This window comes from Protomyctophum bolini, assembly GCF_963924005.1.
Source record: "Protomyctophum bolini genome assembly, chromosome: 5".
NCBI lineage: Eukaryota > Metazoa > Chordata > Actinopteri > Myctophiformes > Myctophidae > Protomyctophum > Protomyctophum bolini.
The window spans coordinates 11,093,191-11,110,743 of record NC_137866.1 but is presented as its reverse complement, the minus strand read 5'-3'; the positions used below and the strand labels follow the sequence as shown (position 1 = coordinate 11,110,743).

At 41.0% G+C, this 17,553-nt stretch overlaps 2 protein-coding genes across 2 annotated transcripts; one reads left to right on the top strand and one right to left on the bottom strand.

Moving 5' to 3' along the window:
- Window positions 1-1,064: 1,064 nt before the first annotated feature.
- On the top strand, window positions 1,065-15,022 carry LOC308314938 (uncharacterized protein; the record flags this gene model as incomplete). The annotated part of the gene is made up of 18 exons (XM_080762756.1): window positions 1,065-1,120; window positions 1,932-2,073; window positions 2,277-2,394; window positions 3,152-3,270; window positions 4,318-4,514; window positions 4,723-4,839; window positions 4,969-5,113; window positions 5,309-5,407; window positions 5,619-5,755; window positions 11,584-11,661; window positions 12,392-12,533; window positions 12,868-12,988; window positions 13,347-13,465; window positions 13,584-13,780; window positions 14,056-14,172; window positions 14,302-14,446; window positions 14,605-14,703; window positions 14,888-15,022. 18 exons carry the CDS (start codon window positions 1,065-1,067, stop codon window positions 15,020-15,022), a joined length of 2,283 nt encoding a protein of 760 aa, XP_080618882.1.
- Window positions 15,023-15,740: 718 nt separating this feature from the next.
- On the bottom strand, window positions 15,741-17,269 carry LOC308315972 (uncharacterized protein). Its single transcript, XM_080764251.1, has 5 exons — window positions 17,184-17,269; window positions 16,851-16,998; window positions 16,626-16,738; window positions 16,452-16,498; window positions 15,741-16,302 (listed from the first exon to the last, which is right to left on the bottom strand). The coding sequence occupies exons 2-5, from the start codon at window positions 16,886-16,888 to the stop codon at window positions 16,135-16,137; spliced, it is 366 nt and encodes a 121-aa protein (XP_080620377.1). The 5' UTR covers window positions 16,889-16,998; window positions 17,184-17,269; the 3' UTR covers window positions 15,741-16,134.
- Window positions 17,270-17,553: the final 284 nt, after the last annotated feature.

Genomic DNA, 17,553 nt, shown 5'->3' with positions numbered 1-17,553 from the left:
CTACTGTGTAGGTAGTTAGCTAGATAGGTAGGTAACAGGTGAGGTGTGGGTACTCAATCATCCCCAATACAAGTGGAAAGTAAGGCATTACAGAAGTTTTCTTCATCAGAACCAGACAAAGAAAAGATACCAATAAAATCCAATATAATAAAAACATCTAAACTAAGCATCTAAGAATAATCAACCTGCAATGTTCAAAGACAGTCCAAACACTACTAAGAAAAACTCCAATTGATTCCAACATTCCCCTAATTATCCTATCAAGCCAGCCAGAAAAAAAAGGTTATAAAAAAATACCTCAAGGTTCCATTTTTTTTGGGCCTAATGAATTCCAAGTGCTCAAAGTGGACAGTCGACGCATCACTTCCCACATTCACACACCAATGGTGGCGAGCTCACACCGACCAACTCATTGGAGGCAATGCAGGGTTCAGTGTCTTGCCCAAGGACACTTTGACACTGCCGACCCAGGGATCATTGGATGCTCCTGAGCCACGCGGGCCTATTGTATTCCATCTCAAGTTAAAAATGTCTGTATCCCCAGATGATTTTTGTCTCATTGATTCCGGAATTTCCGGGGGAATAGAGCATGATCGGGCCAACCTCCCAATCCGCAACCCACAAACCATCCACTATGTTACAACTTACATTATACAGTCCTGTATGCAGTGGAAAGGCCAAGGTTCAGAAAACACTACACTACTGCATTATGGTGCTAAAAATAAGCCATTAAAGCTTAATGTTCATTGCTTTACAACAGACAAAAGGACTGAAACTGTGGAGAGTACTAAATTTAGCTGCACAGTCCTATAACATAAAGTAATGGTCGATGTGAAGGGCCAAGAGAGTCAACATTAAACGGAACACAGAAGAAATATTAATAATTTATCTGCATGATGCAAATACCAAGAGATAAGGCCATTGTTGCTATCACATATTTCTTATCTCAGGTAATCATGATATTTGGGGACAGGAAATGGCATTTGTTGACATACCCTTGATGGACTGTATATAAAGGATGGCATCGTTCGCCGTCTCTTCACTCTCCAAGCCCAACAGCAACCATGAAGTGTCTCGTTGTCCTTTGTGCCCTGGTGGCTCTCTCTGCATGCCTACACAGGTAAGTACCAGCTGGCTGACTGAAGCCACCTAGACCTTATTTTAGCTTGTCAAAGCTATGCACAAAAGTTTAAAGGTATAGGTAGTGTAGGTGCTGTTTCCTATTTTGAGCATGTACAGTCTGTCTACATTTAAAGTATTTAGTAGGCTAAATTATATATATGTGTGTGTGTGTGTGTGTGTGTGTGTGTGTGTGTGTGTGTGTGTGTGTGTGTGTGTGTGTGTGTGTGTGTGTGTGTGTGTGTGTGTGTGCGCGCGTGCGTGTGTCACGTGTGCATGTGTCATAATGCTGTCACATATACGTAACCTATACCATGTGTACACACTCAACACTTTGTAAGTTATTTTTGAGGGGGCAAAGTTGTGCTGGGCAGTTCCCAGGTTTTAATGTGTGTCTATGGTGTGCAGGGCGTTGCTGAAAATGAGCACTTGTGCTCAGCTACTACCCTGGGTAAATACAAAACATGAGGTGAATCATTGGGGCACATAACACTCAACAATGATTGATGTTGCAAAGATTATATCTTAGCAATGCTTGATTTGTATTCAGGACAGGTTAGACACATGCCATGTACTTGTACAGTAGTACTAGTACATTGTTTGTGCCTATACAGTTAATGGGTTAAGGTTCCTAAGCTATTGTAGGTATACATTTTACACTGTTTTGCTGTGTTGTAACTTATGTACATGGTGAATACAATTAATTCAGATTCTAATCTTTTCATTTATTTACTGTACTGCACACTGGAAATGAACAAAAAAAAGGGACTGGTATTATTATTAGGACTACTGATCTTTTTCTCGCCATGTAGGATGCCCTTGATCAAGGTCAAATCTGCCCGGGAGTCTCTGGAGGAGCAGGGACTGTGGGAGGAGTACAGCAACAAGTTCCCATACAACCCCATGGTCAAGTTCCTCCAGTCAGGCACTGAGCCCATGACCAACGATGCTGACGTAAGGATGTGCATGCCAGCAGGACACATTTAATTACACTTCATATAGGACCATATTGTTTTCTGAAAATAACAAATTGGCCACTAAAAGTACAAATTAGTCTTTAGCTCATCTCATTTCAGCCACCCTATAATCATCAGTCATTTTCCTTTAGTGTTCAAACATGTTATTGTGTTCTGTAATGTGATATGTGTCGCCTCCAGCTGGTTTACCTTGGAGTCATCTCAATCGGAACTCCACCCCAGTCCTTCAAAGTTATATTTGACACCGGCTCCTCCAACCTGTGGGTGCCCTCTGTCTACTGCAGCAGCCAGGCCTGTCGTGAGTACTGTTAACTTGAGGGACAGTACAGGCAGTGTGGGGTGTAGGTCTTCCATAAAGGGCAAGTAATTATGTATTATGGGGACGGGGTCTGGCAACACCTCTTTATTACTTTGCAATGCATATAGCAGGACATTGCACCTTTAACTTTCTTTCTTTTTCTTAATTTCTTTCTTTCTTTACCCTGTTTTCTCCAAATTGATTATTTCATTCTCACACACATTTCAATGTGTTGTCACTGTTTTTGGCTCACCTGCCAGTGAGGAGCCCCCCCTTCCTTCTCCCAAACTTCCTTCTCCCAAACCAATATAATTCTCAGGAAAAAAAAAAATAATAATAAAAGAAAACACTGAGGGTTGAGACACTCTTTTCCAACACAAAGAGAACAACATCCTACTACCAGAATCAGCATAAGGGTCGACGTGGTGTCTGGTTGCTAGGGCTGGGTTACCAGCACTCCACTTTCCTCCACACTTCCACAGACTGTTCATAAGTACTCTGCCAAGGTTCTAGGCTTATTAATAGTTATTATCCAGCCCTATGTCTTCACATATTGTACAGATATGTCAGACTGAAAATGAGAGAATAAAGAAAGTTGTACTTGAGATTACAATGTGTTAGTAGCAGTGCACAAAATTAGAATTCTACCAGCTTCTTGGGCCTAATATGGTTCTGATAAAAAATAGTCGGACAAGTTATAATTAGTTATTGATTTGTAATAACTTTGTAATAACCGCTAAAACATTTATTTATACAGAGACCCACAAGCAATTCAACCCACAGGAGTCTTCCACCTTCCAGTGGGGCAGCCATGCTCTATCCATTCACTATGGTACTGGCAGCATGACCGGATATCTGGCCAGTGACACCGTTGAGGTAACCAAAAGGAGCCAGGGCTATCGCTTAATTGAAAATTCATACAATTATCTGCAAACTGTACATCACCACCCGACAAATACACCAGTGGAATAAACTCCCCATTGCAGTCAGAACTGCATAGTAAGTAGCCTTGGGAACAAACCGTTCCCAAGCCATGTGGCCAATATGTCAAGATTAATCTCCTGTCTCTGTTCCTAAAACAGCTTGATGTATACCCCGTGGATATGCCGCTAGTATGTCACGGGGTATTACCCTTAATCTAAACCTCTCTTTATACCTTCTTGTCAGCTTTTCTTATGTTAACACTTAGACTGCCGCCATTTATTGATAAATTAGGTCCTAATTCACGCCAGCATTTTTTTAATTTGAGCTCTTATTTTGAAAAGCCACATTTTGCCTCAACCGGAAGTGAGCTCATCTCTGCCAGCTTTATGTTGCCATGACAACCTTTGTTTACATAATCACATCATGCCGGGTACACTATTGCCCTCCACAACGTCGGCTCGTGCCGTCAAAGAAACGCTGTTTTGACCAAAAATGCCATCTGGGACAAGGAATAGGAGATACAGGCGATTGAAAGAAACGGATAGAATGGATTCTTATGGCGACGACGAACTAAGATGAACGACCCAGTGCTGTGCTAACAACACAGCTAGCTAACCGGCTAACGTAAGTAGCATTATGGCTCGATCGATCAAATGCACTATAAAAGCGCGATTGACGGCGATCTTAGGCAATGGCGGCAAGCGTTTTATTAATGAATTGACATTAATCTAAGGCAATGGCGCGGAGGGTGTTAATTGTTTTTTCCTCTATAAATGCTAGTTTAGTTTTTCACCTGGTATCCTAGTTTATTTGAGGCTCTAGTAAATTATTTTTTCAGAATTACCGGTATATTGACCTTTTGTTCATGCTTTATACTCTGCATGCTTATTCAGATCTCACATTTGTCACTCTGGATAAGAGCGTCTGCTAATTTGCTCAATTATAAATTGGAAGGAAGAACGTTTAGTAACCACTGACTTTGGTTTCCACACTTTACAGGTTGGTGGACTTTCTGTGACCCAGCAGGTGTTTGGGCTCAGCGAGACAGAGGCTCCTTTCATGGCCCACATGCAGGCTGATGGTATTCTGGGACTTGCCTTCCAGTCCATTGCCGCTGAGCATGTGGTGCCCGTCTTTGACAACATGATGAAGCAGAACCTGGTGTCTCAGCCTCTCTTCTCTGTCTACCTGAGCAGGTACGGAAACTGTATGGAAAAGTGTGTGTGTGTGTGTGTGTGTGTGTGTGTGTGTGTGTGTGTGTGTGTGTGTGTGTGCGTGTGCGTGTGCGTGTGCGTGTGCGTGTGCGTGTGTGTGTGTGTGTGTGTGTGTGTGTGTGTGTGTGTGTGTGTGTGCGCGTGCGTGCGGTTCCTTGTATCTGATATTTGTCTTACATGCTCATATTAGCAACTCGGAGCAGGGCAGTGAAGTGGTCTTTGGTGGTATTGATGAGAACTACTACACCGGACAAATCACCTGGATTCCCCTAACCTCTGAATCCTACTGGCAGATCAAAATGGACAGGTGAAAACATACTACAGTAACTACAGTATACTGACAACAATTAACTTTTTAAAAGACAGAAGCAAAAACCTAATGCCAATACACACTTGACCGTCATGTTAATTCTGCTCCTGCTATTGCTGCTAACAGTGTTACTGTCAATGGACAGACTGTGGCCTGTGCTGGTGGCTGCCAGGCTGTCATTGACACGGGCACTTCCCTCATTGTTGGCCCATCCAATGACATCAACAATATGAATGCCTGGGTTGGAGCCGCCACTAATCAGTATGGAATGGTGAGATACAGTACAGTTTTCTTGTTTGACTGTTTCATTCGCCAAATTTAGAATACACAGCAGTAATCAAATTGACTTGTGGGTAGTAATGGTTGATTTTATGAGGCCCGTTTCAATTAAGCAACTTTAAATAAAAAGACTGACCACCACTGTTGCTACTAATAACACATGGTATGCCATTCTTTCTTTATACAGGCCTCAGTGAACTGCCAGAACATCCAGAGCATGCCTGATGTGACCTTCACTATCAATGGACATGCCTTCACCATCCCTGCCTCTGCTTATGTTTCCCAGGTCAGTCTACACACTCTGTAATGTATGCTACATTCACGCACATCATGCACGCACACATGCACATACTGCACATGGTACAGAAAAACTGTTTAAGATGAGAAGATATTTACAAACACACACATGTGCACACTTGCACACACTACCACTTGCACTGGCTATACTCACACAAGTAAAATGGTGTAACACATTCCTCCTGTCTTTGTCTCTCTAGAGGTCCAATGGTTGCAGCACTGGGTTTGGCAATGGGGGATTAGGAGGCGCACTCTGGATCCTGGGAGATGTCTTCATCAGAGAGTTCTATGCCATCTTTAATGCTCAGACTAACTACGTTGGACTGGCCAAGTCTGTGTAATAAAACCAAGAATCCTGATGGATAATCAAGAACTCTATATGACTTCAAGGGGGCTGCATGTGCATGATTCAATATTATTACACTTATTGTGTCAAGGCATTTGACTTCAGAATATCACTTATTTATAATTTAATCTTCTAACAAATTCATGAACAGGGATTCTTAAATGTAGTATTTTTATTTCAAATTTTGAAATATTCCACAGCAAATATTGTTTGAATCGGCAGCATTCATCATTACAAAAGGCTTTTCAAGCGAACTTGAGCCATGAGAGACACCACTGAGCAAGTTGCCGTGTCGAACGTTGCAGAGTTCGCTTAGCTTAGCTGTCAAGGCCAGAAAGTAGTTTTTGTCACTCAGTAGGCGTGACATAACATCCGTGTATGATGCATGTATAGCATACCCTCTATAGTTTTTTACCAAAAACAAGCAAGAGAGGGTGGCACAGTGGAAAAGTACATAACTCCCCATCACCGTGGAGGCTTTGTCAAGCATCTATACAAACACAATGGACCCGTGTTCTGGGGAGGTAATTAAGCCATTGACAGGGAAAACGAGATGGGACAAAATCCCAGTTAACAGCGTGGCTTCAGATATGGATCTATGATATGTTTTTTTTTTTTTTTTGTAAAGACCTAATAGAAACAGTTTCGGGTCAAGCTCAATATCTATCGACAATATCTTCTGAATCTCCCTCCTCACTTCTTCCCAGAATACTTTCACTCTTGGACATGCCCACAGACAATGGAAAAGTGTACCTTTGTCTTTACCACATCTGATACAAGTATCTGGAATATCTGCACTAAATTTATTTAATTTTTCTGGAGTGATATAGACCCTCATCAGCCAATTATATTGCAACAGTTTTAACCGAGTGTTACCCGTCTGGGATTGAGCATCCATACAGGCTGAGCTCCACTCTTCCAATGTCAATTCCTCTTGTAGATCAGCCTTCCATGCATTATATTTGGATTCAGAGGATTCAGGAGAGAATTCTACTAACATAGAGTATAAATCAGAAATGATGCCCCTATTAAAGGGGTTTCTGATAAGTTCTTTTTCTATTATTGACAGGGGAGGGAGTGTCAGAGAATTCACCTGTTTAACCCCTATAAAGCTTCTGAGTTGTAAATACTTAAAGAAGTGTGTACGGGGTAAATTGTATTTAGCAGCTAGTTCATCAAAAGAGAGTAGATTCCCCCTTTTGTCAAAAACATCCTTACATTTTTTAATCCCTTGCTTGGCCCATATCTTGAAGCCCCCATCCGCCCTTCCTGGGGTGAAATATTCATTTCCCCAAATTGGGCTGAATCGAAAACTGGGTTGGATATCCAAAAGATAAAGTCTGACATCCTGCCAAACTTTAATCATGTTTTTAACAATGGGATTTATGATATCATGTTGATCATGTCACATCGATGGAATGGGATAGTAAGTAATAGTTGCGACTGAAGGTCACAGTTAACTATGGAATCGTGCATTTGTGTCGGGCACCATAATATGGTGCCCAGGTCTCGTGACATCATCACGGATGGAGATGTGGAGATCCTGATGTCATAGTATATGCGACCTGCTGTCGCAGTTAAGCCCATGGAGATCCCTGATGTCATCAATATTGGCCAGCAACTCTGACCTCAAACTTCAAACTCCTTAGATCTCCATATATGGATATGTCAGAACCGGTTCTGACATTCCATATGTTGATCCTTCTCCATCCATCCTTCCTCTTCAATGTCTCCCTTTTGACTTATACCTGCCGATCTGACCCCCCATGCCAAAGCACCAGCGCTTGCCCAGCAGTCTGCCGCCAATGAGGCGGATGCGTGCACACGACCTCACCACTTCTCGCCCTCAGGCGTCTTACTGGTTTCTATAATGTGTTAATTTAATTGGATATTAAATTAGTACTATATTTCTTAAATGTACTTAAATAGTATAGCTATCACTTTTAACACAATAGTTAAGCTATGATTTTGTGTGTCTGTTGACAGACAAGTTTCAAGTGTCTATACCGACTGATCCGGATCAGATTTGTTTGTGTGCGCTTTCAACACGCCAAGGAATCCTTGGCAAAATGTAATAAATGTAGCTGCTATAACATATACACAAAATAGGACAACTGATGTTTTTACAACGCACATTGCTGGTACAGAAAAGGGCACTGAACTGAACTCCTGTCTATAGCAACAAATGTGAATATAAAACTGAATATTTGGTTTTATTTCTTATTTCACATGATGCAACAGGTAGAACAAAACTTGCAGCTTGGACAAAACTTGGCAAAAAGTAAACAAGCTCAACACTGGGAGTTTACTAACTCCAGAAGATGGCAGCAATGCAACACAATGTATGCAAGCTGTCCAGCTCAAATGGAAAATGTTTGCACACTTTTTGTAGTATATACCCAAAATGTCCAAAATGAATTTGCCTATCAAACAAAAACTTCAGTAGGTCAGCAGATTTGGCAGTTTTTTAACTAGTAATATAATACTATACACAGCCTATGATTCATGCTATATTGTCACTGAAATTAATATTATCCATATGCTTCGATGCTGTCTCCAGTTCTTTTATAGGCTACCTTCATGCTAGACACTAGACGTGGTGCAAGTCAGTTGAATGTAATAATATACATAGCAGACCACATATCAATCTTCTTTTATAAAGTACCATGCAATATGTTTATGAAAGGTGAGAAATAGGCAATGCAATGTAGTAACAGAAATGTGATTCAGCACCTCCTTGACTATTTTCTTTACTAATGTGATATCCAGGTATGTCTTTGTCAATCCCAATGTATAAATTAGACCTCAGATGTTGGACAAAAGCCATTTCCAAAGAAGTGAAAGAAGAAGAAGAGCTGAAGTGGCTACTGGTGATAGTGATCGTCTTGTCAGAGGGTAGCCACTTCTTTCTTATACTTCTTTGGAAATGGCTTTTGTCCAGCAGCTGAGGTTTGATTTATCCATCATTGCATTGGGATTGACAAATACAAAGACATACCTGGATATTACATTGAGTCTGGACAGACATGGACGTAATATAAACTACAACTGGATGGTCATTAATGCTGTAGGAGCCATTAGGATGGTGACTTATTATTTGTTAGGTTGGCATACTATTTTTGAACACTTGGTGGCAGGCTTTAGATTTGACAGCACTGGGTGTGTATTTAGGGAGCACTCAGGTGCAGTGATTCAGGTTAGACACAGGGAATGGTGGGAGCACACGTTCTTACCAGCCAGCAGCCAAAAGAACAGGATATCACTACATATTATCACTGGTATGTTCATCTCATCTGTACAACTGTCAATAAATACAGTCAAACTGAGCTCTACGACTGGACATCCATCTGTCATGTTTCTGTGTGCACTGCTGTGTATGACTTCCACCACCTGTGAAGTAATGTGCAACAAAGTTTGGAAGGTGAAGGATTTCCATTACAAATGCCATTTCCTGTCCAGTGCATAGAGGTCTAGTGTGCCCAGTTATGATTTTGTCCAGTGTGTTCTGCTCACCCCATCCCCTTTCAATGCAGCCCTGATTGAGAGACTGTTTCCATGACATGGGCAATAGCTTTTGGTTAATGGGACTTGATGTGTACAGTATGTATGTAATGAACTTTGTTATATTGGTTAGGTCACTTGTTTATGTATGCTCTCTGAGCTTGTGTTGATGTTGGAGAGATTGTTGAGTATAGCCTATATTATTCCCATGTGACGGGAACCTGAGTTTGTTTTCCAAGTAAAGAAACTGTATCTGCACGTGCAAATAAGCCACCTTTCCATGCAATGTAATGAATGCGGATGAAAGGAAGGTGACACAACTGAATACAGTACACTGCACTTGTGGTTGTGGGCCCTTGCAGTGAAATTCAGCTTCAGAATCTTATGCAACTATGTCATCTACTGGATGCACTTGCTGAAAGCCAGTGACTGAGTCTGAAGGCCTATTCATACTCCATAACTCCTTTTATGTAATAAGGTGACCACCGAAAACTACAACATGATGTCACACCGTGGTGGTTAGCACTTCACCGCACACCCAAACACATATCTCTCTGTTTTAACCAGGTGATGGTCACCTTATCACCTAAAACTGGAGTAGGCCTTAAGAGTTCATTCAGAAGAGTTCATTGAGAGTCAGAGTTGACTCCGGTAGTTGAGCCAGAGAGAGAGAGATGCCATTCAGTTGAAGGTCTACTCTACAGACGTATGTACTGTATGTCTACATATGCACAATGTGACAATAAACCCAAGTTACTGTATATGATTGCTTTCTGTTGGGCTGAGGGTTGCTGGGGCTGCACACAGACAGGGTGAATCATCATGAAACCAGATTACTGTAGGTAGGGCATAATATGTGACCCCATCTTCCATAGCTCACTCCATATGATTTTTCTTCTTTTCGTGCCTTCTCTGGCACACCTGGCTACGTCCTCCTGATGGCACACCTCCTCAACCAGGTGCTGATATTTGGTGTAGCCTTTTTGCCATGGGGGTTGTTCCACCCAAACCAGATTGCCGCACTTTATCCTGGTGTCTGAGGGCATGTAAATTGGTCACATGAGATGGGGCAGCAGTCCAAACTGAAAGAACCATACTGTAGCTTCAGCTTCCCTGTCCCTGAAGAGCACTGATTGTATCCACTTTTTTAGCTCTCTGCTATACCAGAATGTGTTGGTTGATACCATGCAGCGACGAAGGCTTTTGATTGGCTTCTCTAGGATTGTTGGTATTGGTTTGTGGAACCTCTAATTGGTGAGCTGGCCTTTGACAATGGAGATACTCCAGGATTTGCGGTTTCCCTGGAGTTTATCCAGGAGATGTTTGGTGCAGCATGTGTTTGTTGTTCTTATTGTCTCCATGTACACCATGATTAGAGAAAGTCTATTCTTCAAACGGAGGTCGTCATATTTATTTACATATTCTAACACAATTATTTGGGTAAGGAATTTGGTTACAAGCCTGATCTATTAAGAGCACATTTTCTACAGGGTTGGACAAATGGTGCGTAACAATCTAAAAATGGGAACAAATCATGTAACGTTTTTCAACCATCTCAAGCAACAAAACTTCATGACATCCTGTAACAACATTTAGAAAGTGATACGAGGACTACAGTGGTTTATTGTGACTTCAGTGATAATTTTACAGTACTGTGAGTATAATGGTTGGTGCCTAAGGTGTATTTAAAAATATATGTAACAGAAGAACAGTGAAATTTAAAGGCAAAATTATTTTTTTGTTAACAATAACCTACCGGTATATAAGAATTTGTAATATTAATATTATTTGATCTGGAATATTGTAACACATTAATAACCTAGAATTAGAGCAAATACGGTTAAAAAAGGTAGTGCTTGTGCGAGGAATGTTGTATGTTGGTGCTAAGCTTTCTGAACACAATGGAAAAATGGTTTTATTTCAATCATTATTCAATTGTGGTTATCTTGATTATCTTCTTTTAATAACACAAAGGTATTTTTTCCAAGAATATGTTATCAATACCGTAGCCTACAGTATAACGGCCAGTCTACTTCTTGCCACGTGGAAAACGTGGATATCAACAAAAAACGTAACACAAAAGAACGAACATCAAATCTTCTGATCTGAATGCAAATATTTTAAAAGCACTTCCGAAAAATATAAATTTATTTATCTAGCATTTTCAGAGATATGGCCATATAATTCATCATCGTATCACACATTTCTTATCTCAGGTTATCATGCTATTTTGTGACATGGAAAGGCATTTCAGGGACACAACCTTGATGGACTGTATATAAAGGATGGCGTCTTTCAACATCTCTTCACTCTCGAAGTCCAACAGCAAAGACAACAACCATGAAGTGTCTCGTTGTCCTTTGTGCCCTGGTGGCTCTCTCTGAATGTTTCCTCAGGTAAGTACCAGCTGGCTGACTGAAGCCACTCTACACCTACACCTAGTTGGTTAGCATTATTTTGTGATATGAATTATTCAAGATTCAAAAGCTTTTATTTGTCACTCACTCAACAATTATATGCAGTGAAATATTGAAGTGACATGCTCCACAGACTGTGCTAATAATAACTTTTATTTATTTGCAAAGTGAAATATATGTGCACAAAAAAGTTTACAGAAGACATTTGACCTGGCATTTTGACTATTGTTAAAGGCTCTGAAAAAACTCAGATATTGAATTATTCTAATCTTGATTAAATTCTCATTAATCTAAATTATACGATATTTTGTTTTACTTTTGTCAAGTCTATTTAGAATTATATAGATAGCAATAACACACACATAGTATAAAGTAGGGGGCTGTTTCCTTACTGCCTATATCTAAAGTCTTTCTTCGTATTAAAAGGTTGTCCCATTCTTGTACACAATAAAAAGCTGTTGTTTTAGTTAGTTTGTTGTTGTTGTTTATAAACATGATGCCTGTACAGAGCTTGGTTGTCAGGGTATACACAGCTAGGAAAACAGACTGCATCAAGCTAAGTCAATGCATGTACACATGTCAATGTCAGAGTACAATTAACACTGTTTTGTGTGCATAGTGAATAAAACTAATTCTGACTCTAACCTCTGTAAAGGATAACAAAAAAGGCCTGGTATTAGTTATTACTGATCATTTTCTTACTGTATAGGGTTCCCCTGATCAAGGGGAAATCTCCACGCCAGGCCCTGCGGGAGAAGGGACTGTTGGAGGAAACACTCAAGAAGCACCCATACAACCCCATGGCCAAGTTCCAGCAGACAGGCAACGAGCCCATGACCAATGATTATGATGTAAGTCTAGGCTTGTAAAAGGAGTCAAGGACACATTTTTAAACCTAATACACTTCATCATCAACCATGCTAAAAAGAATAACAGGTGTTCCACCTCAGCTGTTGTTCTTATTATAACTCAGAATATAATATATATAACTTGGAATATATTAGGTTTTATTTCCTCAAAATGTCTAATAATCACTGCCAAGGACATTGTAAGCCAGATATTGAAAAAGCAGGAGAAACTTTAGTCAGTCACCCTATAATAACCAGTCCTTCATTGTTCATATAATGTAATGTTCTATAATGTTATTGTTACGTCACCTCGTCTTTTGCTGTGTGTCACCTCCAGCTGTCCTACTATGGGGTTATCTCCATTGGAACTCCTCCCCAGTCCTTCCAGGTACTCTTTGACACCGGCTCTTCCAACCTGTGGGTGCCCTCTGTCTACTGCAGCAACAGCCAGGCTTGTCGTGAGTATTGTTACAGTACAGTTTTTTGCTCTCTGAGAGGCAAATCCAGGCAGAGGACAGTACAGACAGTCGTAGGTCTGCTATAATTGGCACCTGGGTGCAATAATTGATGTGGGTGACCCCTGGTTCTATGGTGCAACCACTGCACCACCCATTTGCACTTTGCAATTAAGCATGCAATATTATATGATTCTGACAGTGATAACCTGTTGAATACGGTTTAACAATAACTAGTTATTGTTACCTAACAATTTAAGTTTGTTGTAGAGACACTGTTTTCATTACTACAAGAATAGGTATGACAATTGGTCTGATTTATCTTCTCAAATGCCCAGCTAAAAAAATACATATTTTACAGAGAACCATAAGAAATTCAACCCACAGCAGTCTTCCTCCTTCCAGTCGAAGGGACAGTCCCTGTCCATCCAGTATGGTACCGGCAGCATGACTGGATATCTGGGCAGTGACACCGTTGAGGTAAACCAAAAAGCAGCCAGAATCATCATTTGGCAATTCTGACAATTATCCACATACTGTACCTCTCTCCACTCAACAACTATAGGAACGTTCATTAACCTGTGACTTTATCTTCCAGGTTGGTGGAATTTCTGTGGCCAACCAAGTGTTTGGGCTCAGCCAGACTGAGGCTCCTTTCATGGCCAACATGAAGGCTGATGGTATCCTGGGACTTGCCTTCCAGTCCCTCGCCGCTGACAATGTGATGCCCGTCTTCCAAAACATGATGCAGCAGAACTTGGTGTCTCAGCAAATCTTCGGCGTCTACCTCAGCCCGTACGTAAATTTAATGGAAGAGTGTTCGTATTTGGTTGTGTACAATGGCAGGTATAGGTATAGTACATGCACATGTACTGTATCTGTATATTGTATACTATGTATACTGTATGTACAGTATCTACATATATGTATATTTACATGTATATTTAAATTTGTTCTAGGTGTATTTCTTTGTTTCAGCTTAGTACCAGCACATAAGAGTATATATGAATTTTGTTCTGGTTCCTCATACATTGTAGCAGCAATAAAACCTTTGTCTATGCTCCCGTTAGCAACTCAGAGCAGGGCAGTGAGATCATCTTCGGAGGTTATGATCAGAACCACTTCACCGGACAACTCATCTGGATCCCTCTGAGCTCTTCCACCTACTACCAGATCAGTATGGACAGGTGCCAAACACATCACTATATTGACACAATTAATTGACCTTTTAAAAGTTGACTTGGCAGAAGATAAACCTTTCCTAGATACAAAGTGTACTTCTATTAATTCTGCTTCCGCTAATTGCTCCATAACAGTGTTACCATCAATGGACAGACTGTGGCCTGTTCTGGTGGCTGCCAGGCTATCATTGACACCGGCACTTCCCTCATTGTTGGCCCATCCAATGACATCAACAACATGAATTCCTGGGTTGGAGCCACCTCTAACCAGTATGGAATGGTGAGATATATATTTTTTAGAATACACAGCAGTGTTCAAACCTTATGACACCTAATGTCTTGGGTAGGAATGTTGGATTTTATGTGAAGGTGCTCATTTTTATTGAGCAACTTTAAACAAAAACAAGTACCATAATACACATGTTATTCTTTATACAGGAGACAGTGAACTGCCAGAACATCCAGAACATGCCTGATGTGGTCTTCAATATCAATGGAAACCAATTCCCTGTCCCTGCCTCTGCCTATGTTTCTCAGGTCAGTGTAAACTACATGCACACACGCGCACGAGCACGCACACGCACACACGCGCGCGCACACACACACACACACACACACACACACACACACACACACACACACACACACACCACTTGCAACACTGGCTAAGCGAAACATATTTGTGAGTGAAATACACTTTGTCCCCTGTTTGTCTCTCCAGGACTACAATAGTTGCAGCACTGGCTTTGGCGACGGTGGATCTAGCCTCTGGATCCTGGGAGATGTCTTCATCAGGGAGTACTATACCGTCTTTGATGTCGGCTCTAAGTACGTTGGTCTGGCCAACTCTCAGTAATCAAACTAAGCATCCCAATGGACAATCAATAACTATGATTTCCTGTGGGGGCTGTATGATTCATGCATTGTTGTAAAGTATTTATAAAGCACAAATGGGAAACTGTTTTAATTGTAACTGCTTTTGAATAAAATATATTGTAGCAAAAAAGGAATTTATTTGTATGTCTGGCTTTGAAAACAGTACACGCCACGGGCATGTTGTATTCATGGGGTAAAGAAAGACCACAGGAACATGATTAGTTTTGTCCTTTAGCTAGGAATGAGAATGAACCCCTCATAATGCCCATTCTTGCACTCCCATCAGTGAAACACAATCCGATATGAGAATACCCAAAGGATGGCCACTACCCTTTCTCTGTAAAGGAAGACCAGACCAAGAATAGAATATTGAGCTGAGCGCTCAGAATAGCGCTCAGCTCAAGTGTGTCAGATATATTCGAAGGTTGTAAGGCACCATGGATAAAACATGATAACCTGATGACCAGACCATTCTGCTCTAGCTCTCCGAATAGAAGTGAAAACCTTAGGAAAGGAAACCTTAGAGAAGTCAAGACTTTATTTATACTTCACAGGATGATATACAGTTACAATGACAATGTTTCTCTTTTCTTTTTATATCAACCCACACAGAAACCGATATAATTAGAAACATGTATTATGTTTTAGTCTAGACAATTTCCCCATCAAGCTTGAGGAACCAAATAGAACATGACGCCTGCACTTCATAGAACTTCAATGGACATTGAAGTTGCCATATTACTTTCTGTTGCCATATACTTTGAATGGTGTGCTCGTTCTTGATATATAATACATCTACTTAATTGTATGTATATTGATGCCTGTTGCCTGATATGATGCAATATCAATATTATGTCATCATAATTATGTCATAGACTGGCCTGCCATCGACTCCATAATGTGGGAATGCCTGACATTGACGCGTTACTCCATATATTGGCGTAAACACAGACAGACAGACAGACAGACAGACATAAACAACGGGGACACTGACACGGGTACAACGGGTATAGCATTATTGGGTGGGGTATGCGTTTCCAACTTGCATCGTTCGTTCCCTTGCAAACCTCCTTTAATTATTTTCAAGCACAATCACTGCCTGATTGCCAGTGTGGTGTATTCAACCATCCCAGCATGGTCTTCTTTATTCCGGTCAGGGGCTCTTGCTCTGGGGCTGGGCACCGACAGGTTTGCGTACAACTCTGTGGGTACCTGGTGGGGTGTGAAGTCCACAGTTGTGTACACTATACTGCTCACCTCCTGTGGAAGTCATAGAACAGAGTATCAGGTCAGGTCACATACGTATCAAGGACGTTTGAAACAAAAACACGAGTCTCCCTTTCTGTCCACTTTAGGAAAAACAAGTGACTCTGAGTCACAGAGGGTGCATGTCTGAATTTAGCACTCACGGAGGCTCTGTGTTGCGATGACTCACATAGAGTTTCTTCACATTCGTCTAGGGAAAAAATGCATTGTTTGTTTTTATTCATTCAAAAGGATAGTATACTGCACTCAATGTAAACGTATGTTTTCTCATTCCAATAAAGTACATACATACATATACATAATGTTAGACAGCTTACTTTTTGCCCTGACTCTGTAACTGTAACACACCGCAGCAGTCACTGAACTGAAGATCATTAGAACTGCTATGGACACAACTACAGTCAGTGGCAGGCCAAAGCTCCATGGAACCCTGGTAGAGGGGCAGAAGAGTCTGTATTAATTGACGGTTGCATTCCCCTCTGTAATAAAACACTATTTGGCCTGTGGATAACTGGAAAAGAGGGAATTAGAAGAGTACATACTTGGAATTTTCACTGATATCCTTGGCTAAACTAGCCATGGTGGCATCTGGTAGAGTTTTCGAAGTCTTGTATGGTTTGATGGTCGTCGTCAAAGGAGTTGGAGTTGTTGTCAAGGGAGTTGGAGGAAGGCTGCGACGTCTTGAAGGTTCTATAAGTGTCAAAAAGCAATCAAAAAGCAATTTCATGTAGAATTACATTATAATGCCTACTTTTACAGTCCAAATAAATGCAAATTGACTGAAGCGAAAGTATGTACCGGTAAAGTCATTTGAATTGCAAAGCACACGTTTGTACTGTGTGCTAATATTTTGCCTGATAGCAGAGATTTCTTACCAGATATTTCGATATAATAGTCCTTGTAGAGGTGATTTTGGGTCCCAACCACAATGCACCTGTAGTACCCTGTGTCCACTAACTGTGCATTCCATATTTTGAATTCAATCCAGCCATCGCTTTGAGCATTGGTCACTCTACCCTTGAGAACATCACAGACAAATCCCCTGTTGTCAACCAACTTGTAGCATCCTCTTGGATACAGTTTGCAGCAGTACTTTTCATAACCATTGTAGAACGATGGGTAGTAGAGCCTCAGCGCAATGTGTCCAAACTCCTCCGGTTTCTGCTGTCCTTTTGAATGAGGGATGTCTGGAAGGCAAACATTTCCAATTATCATGTCAGGCCCAAGGGGGAAAAATATTATTTT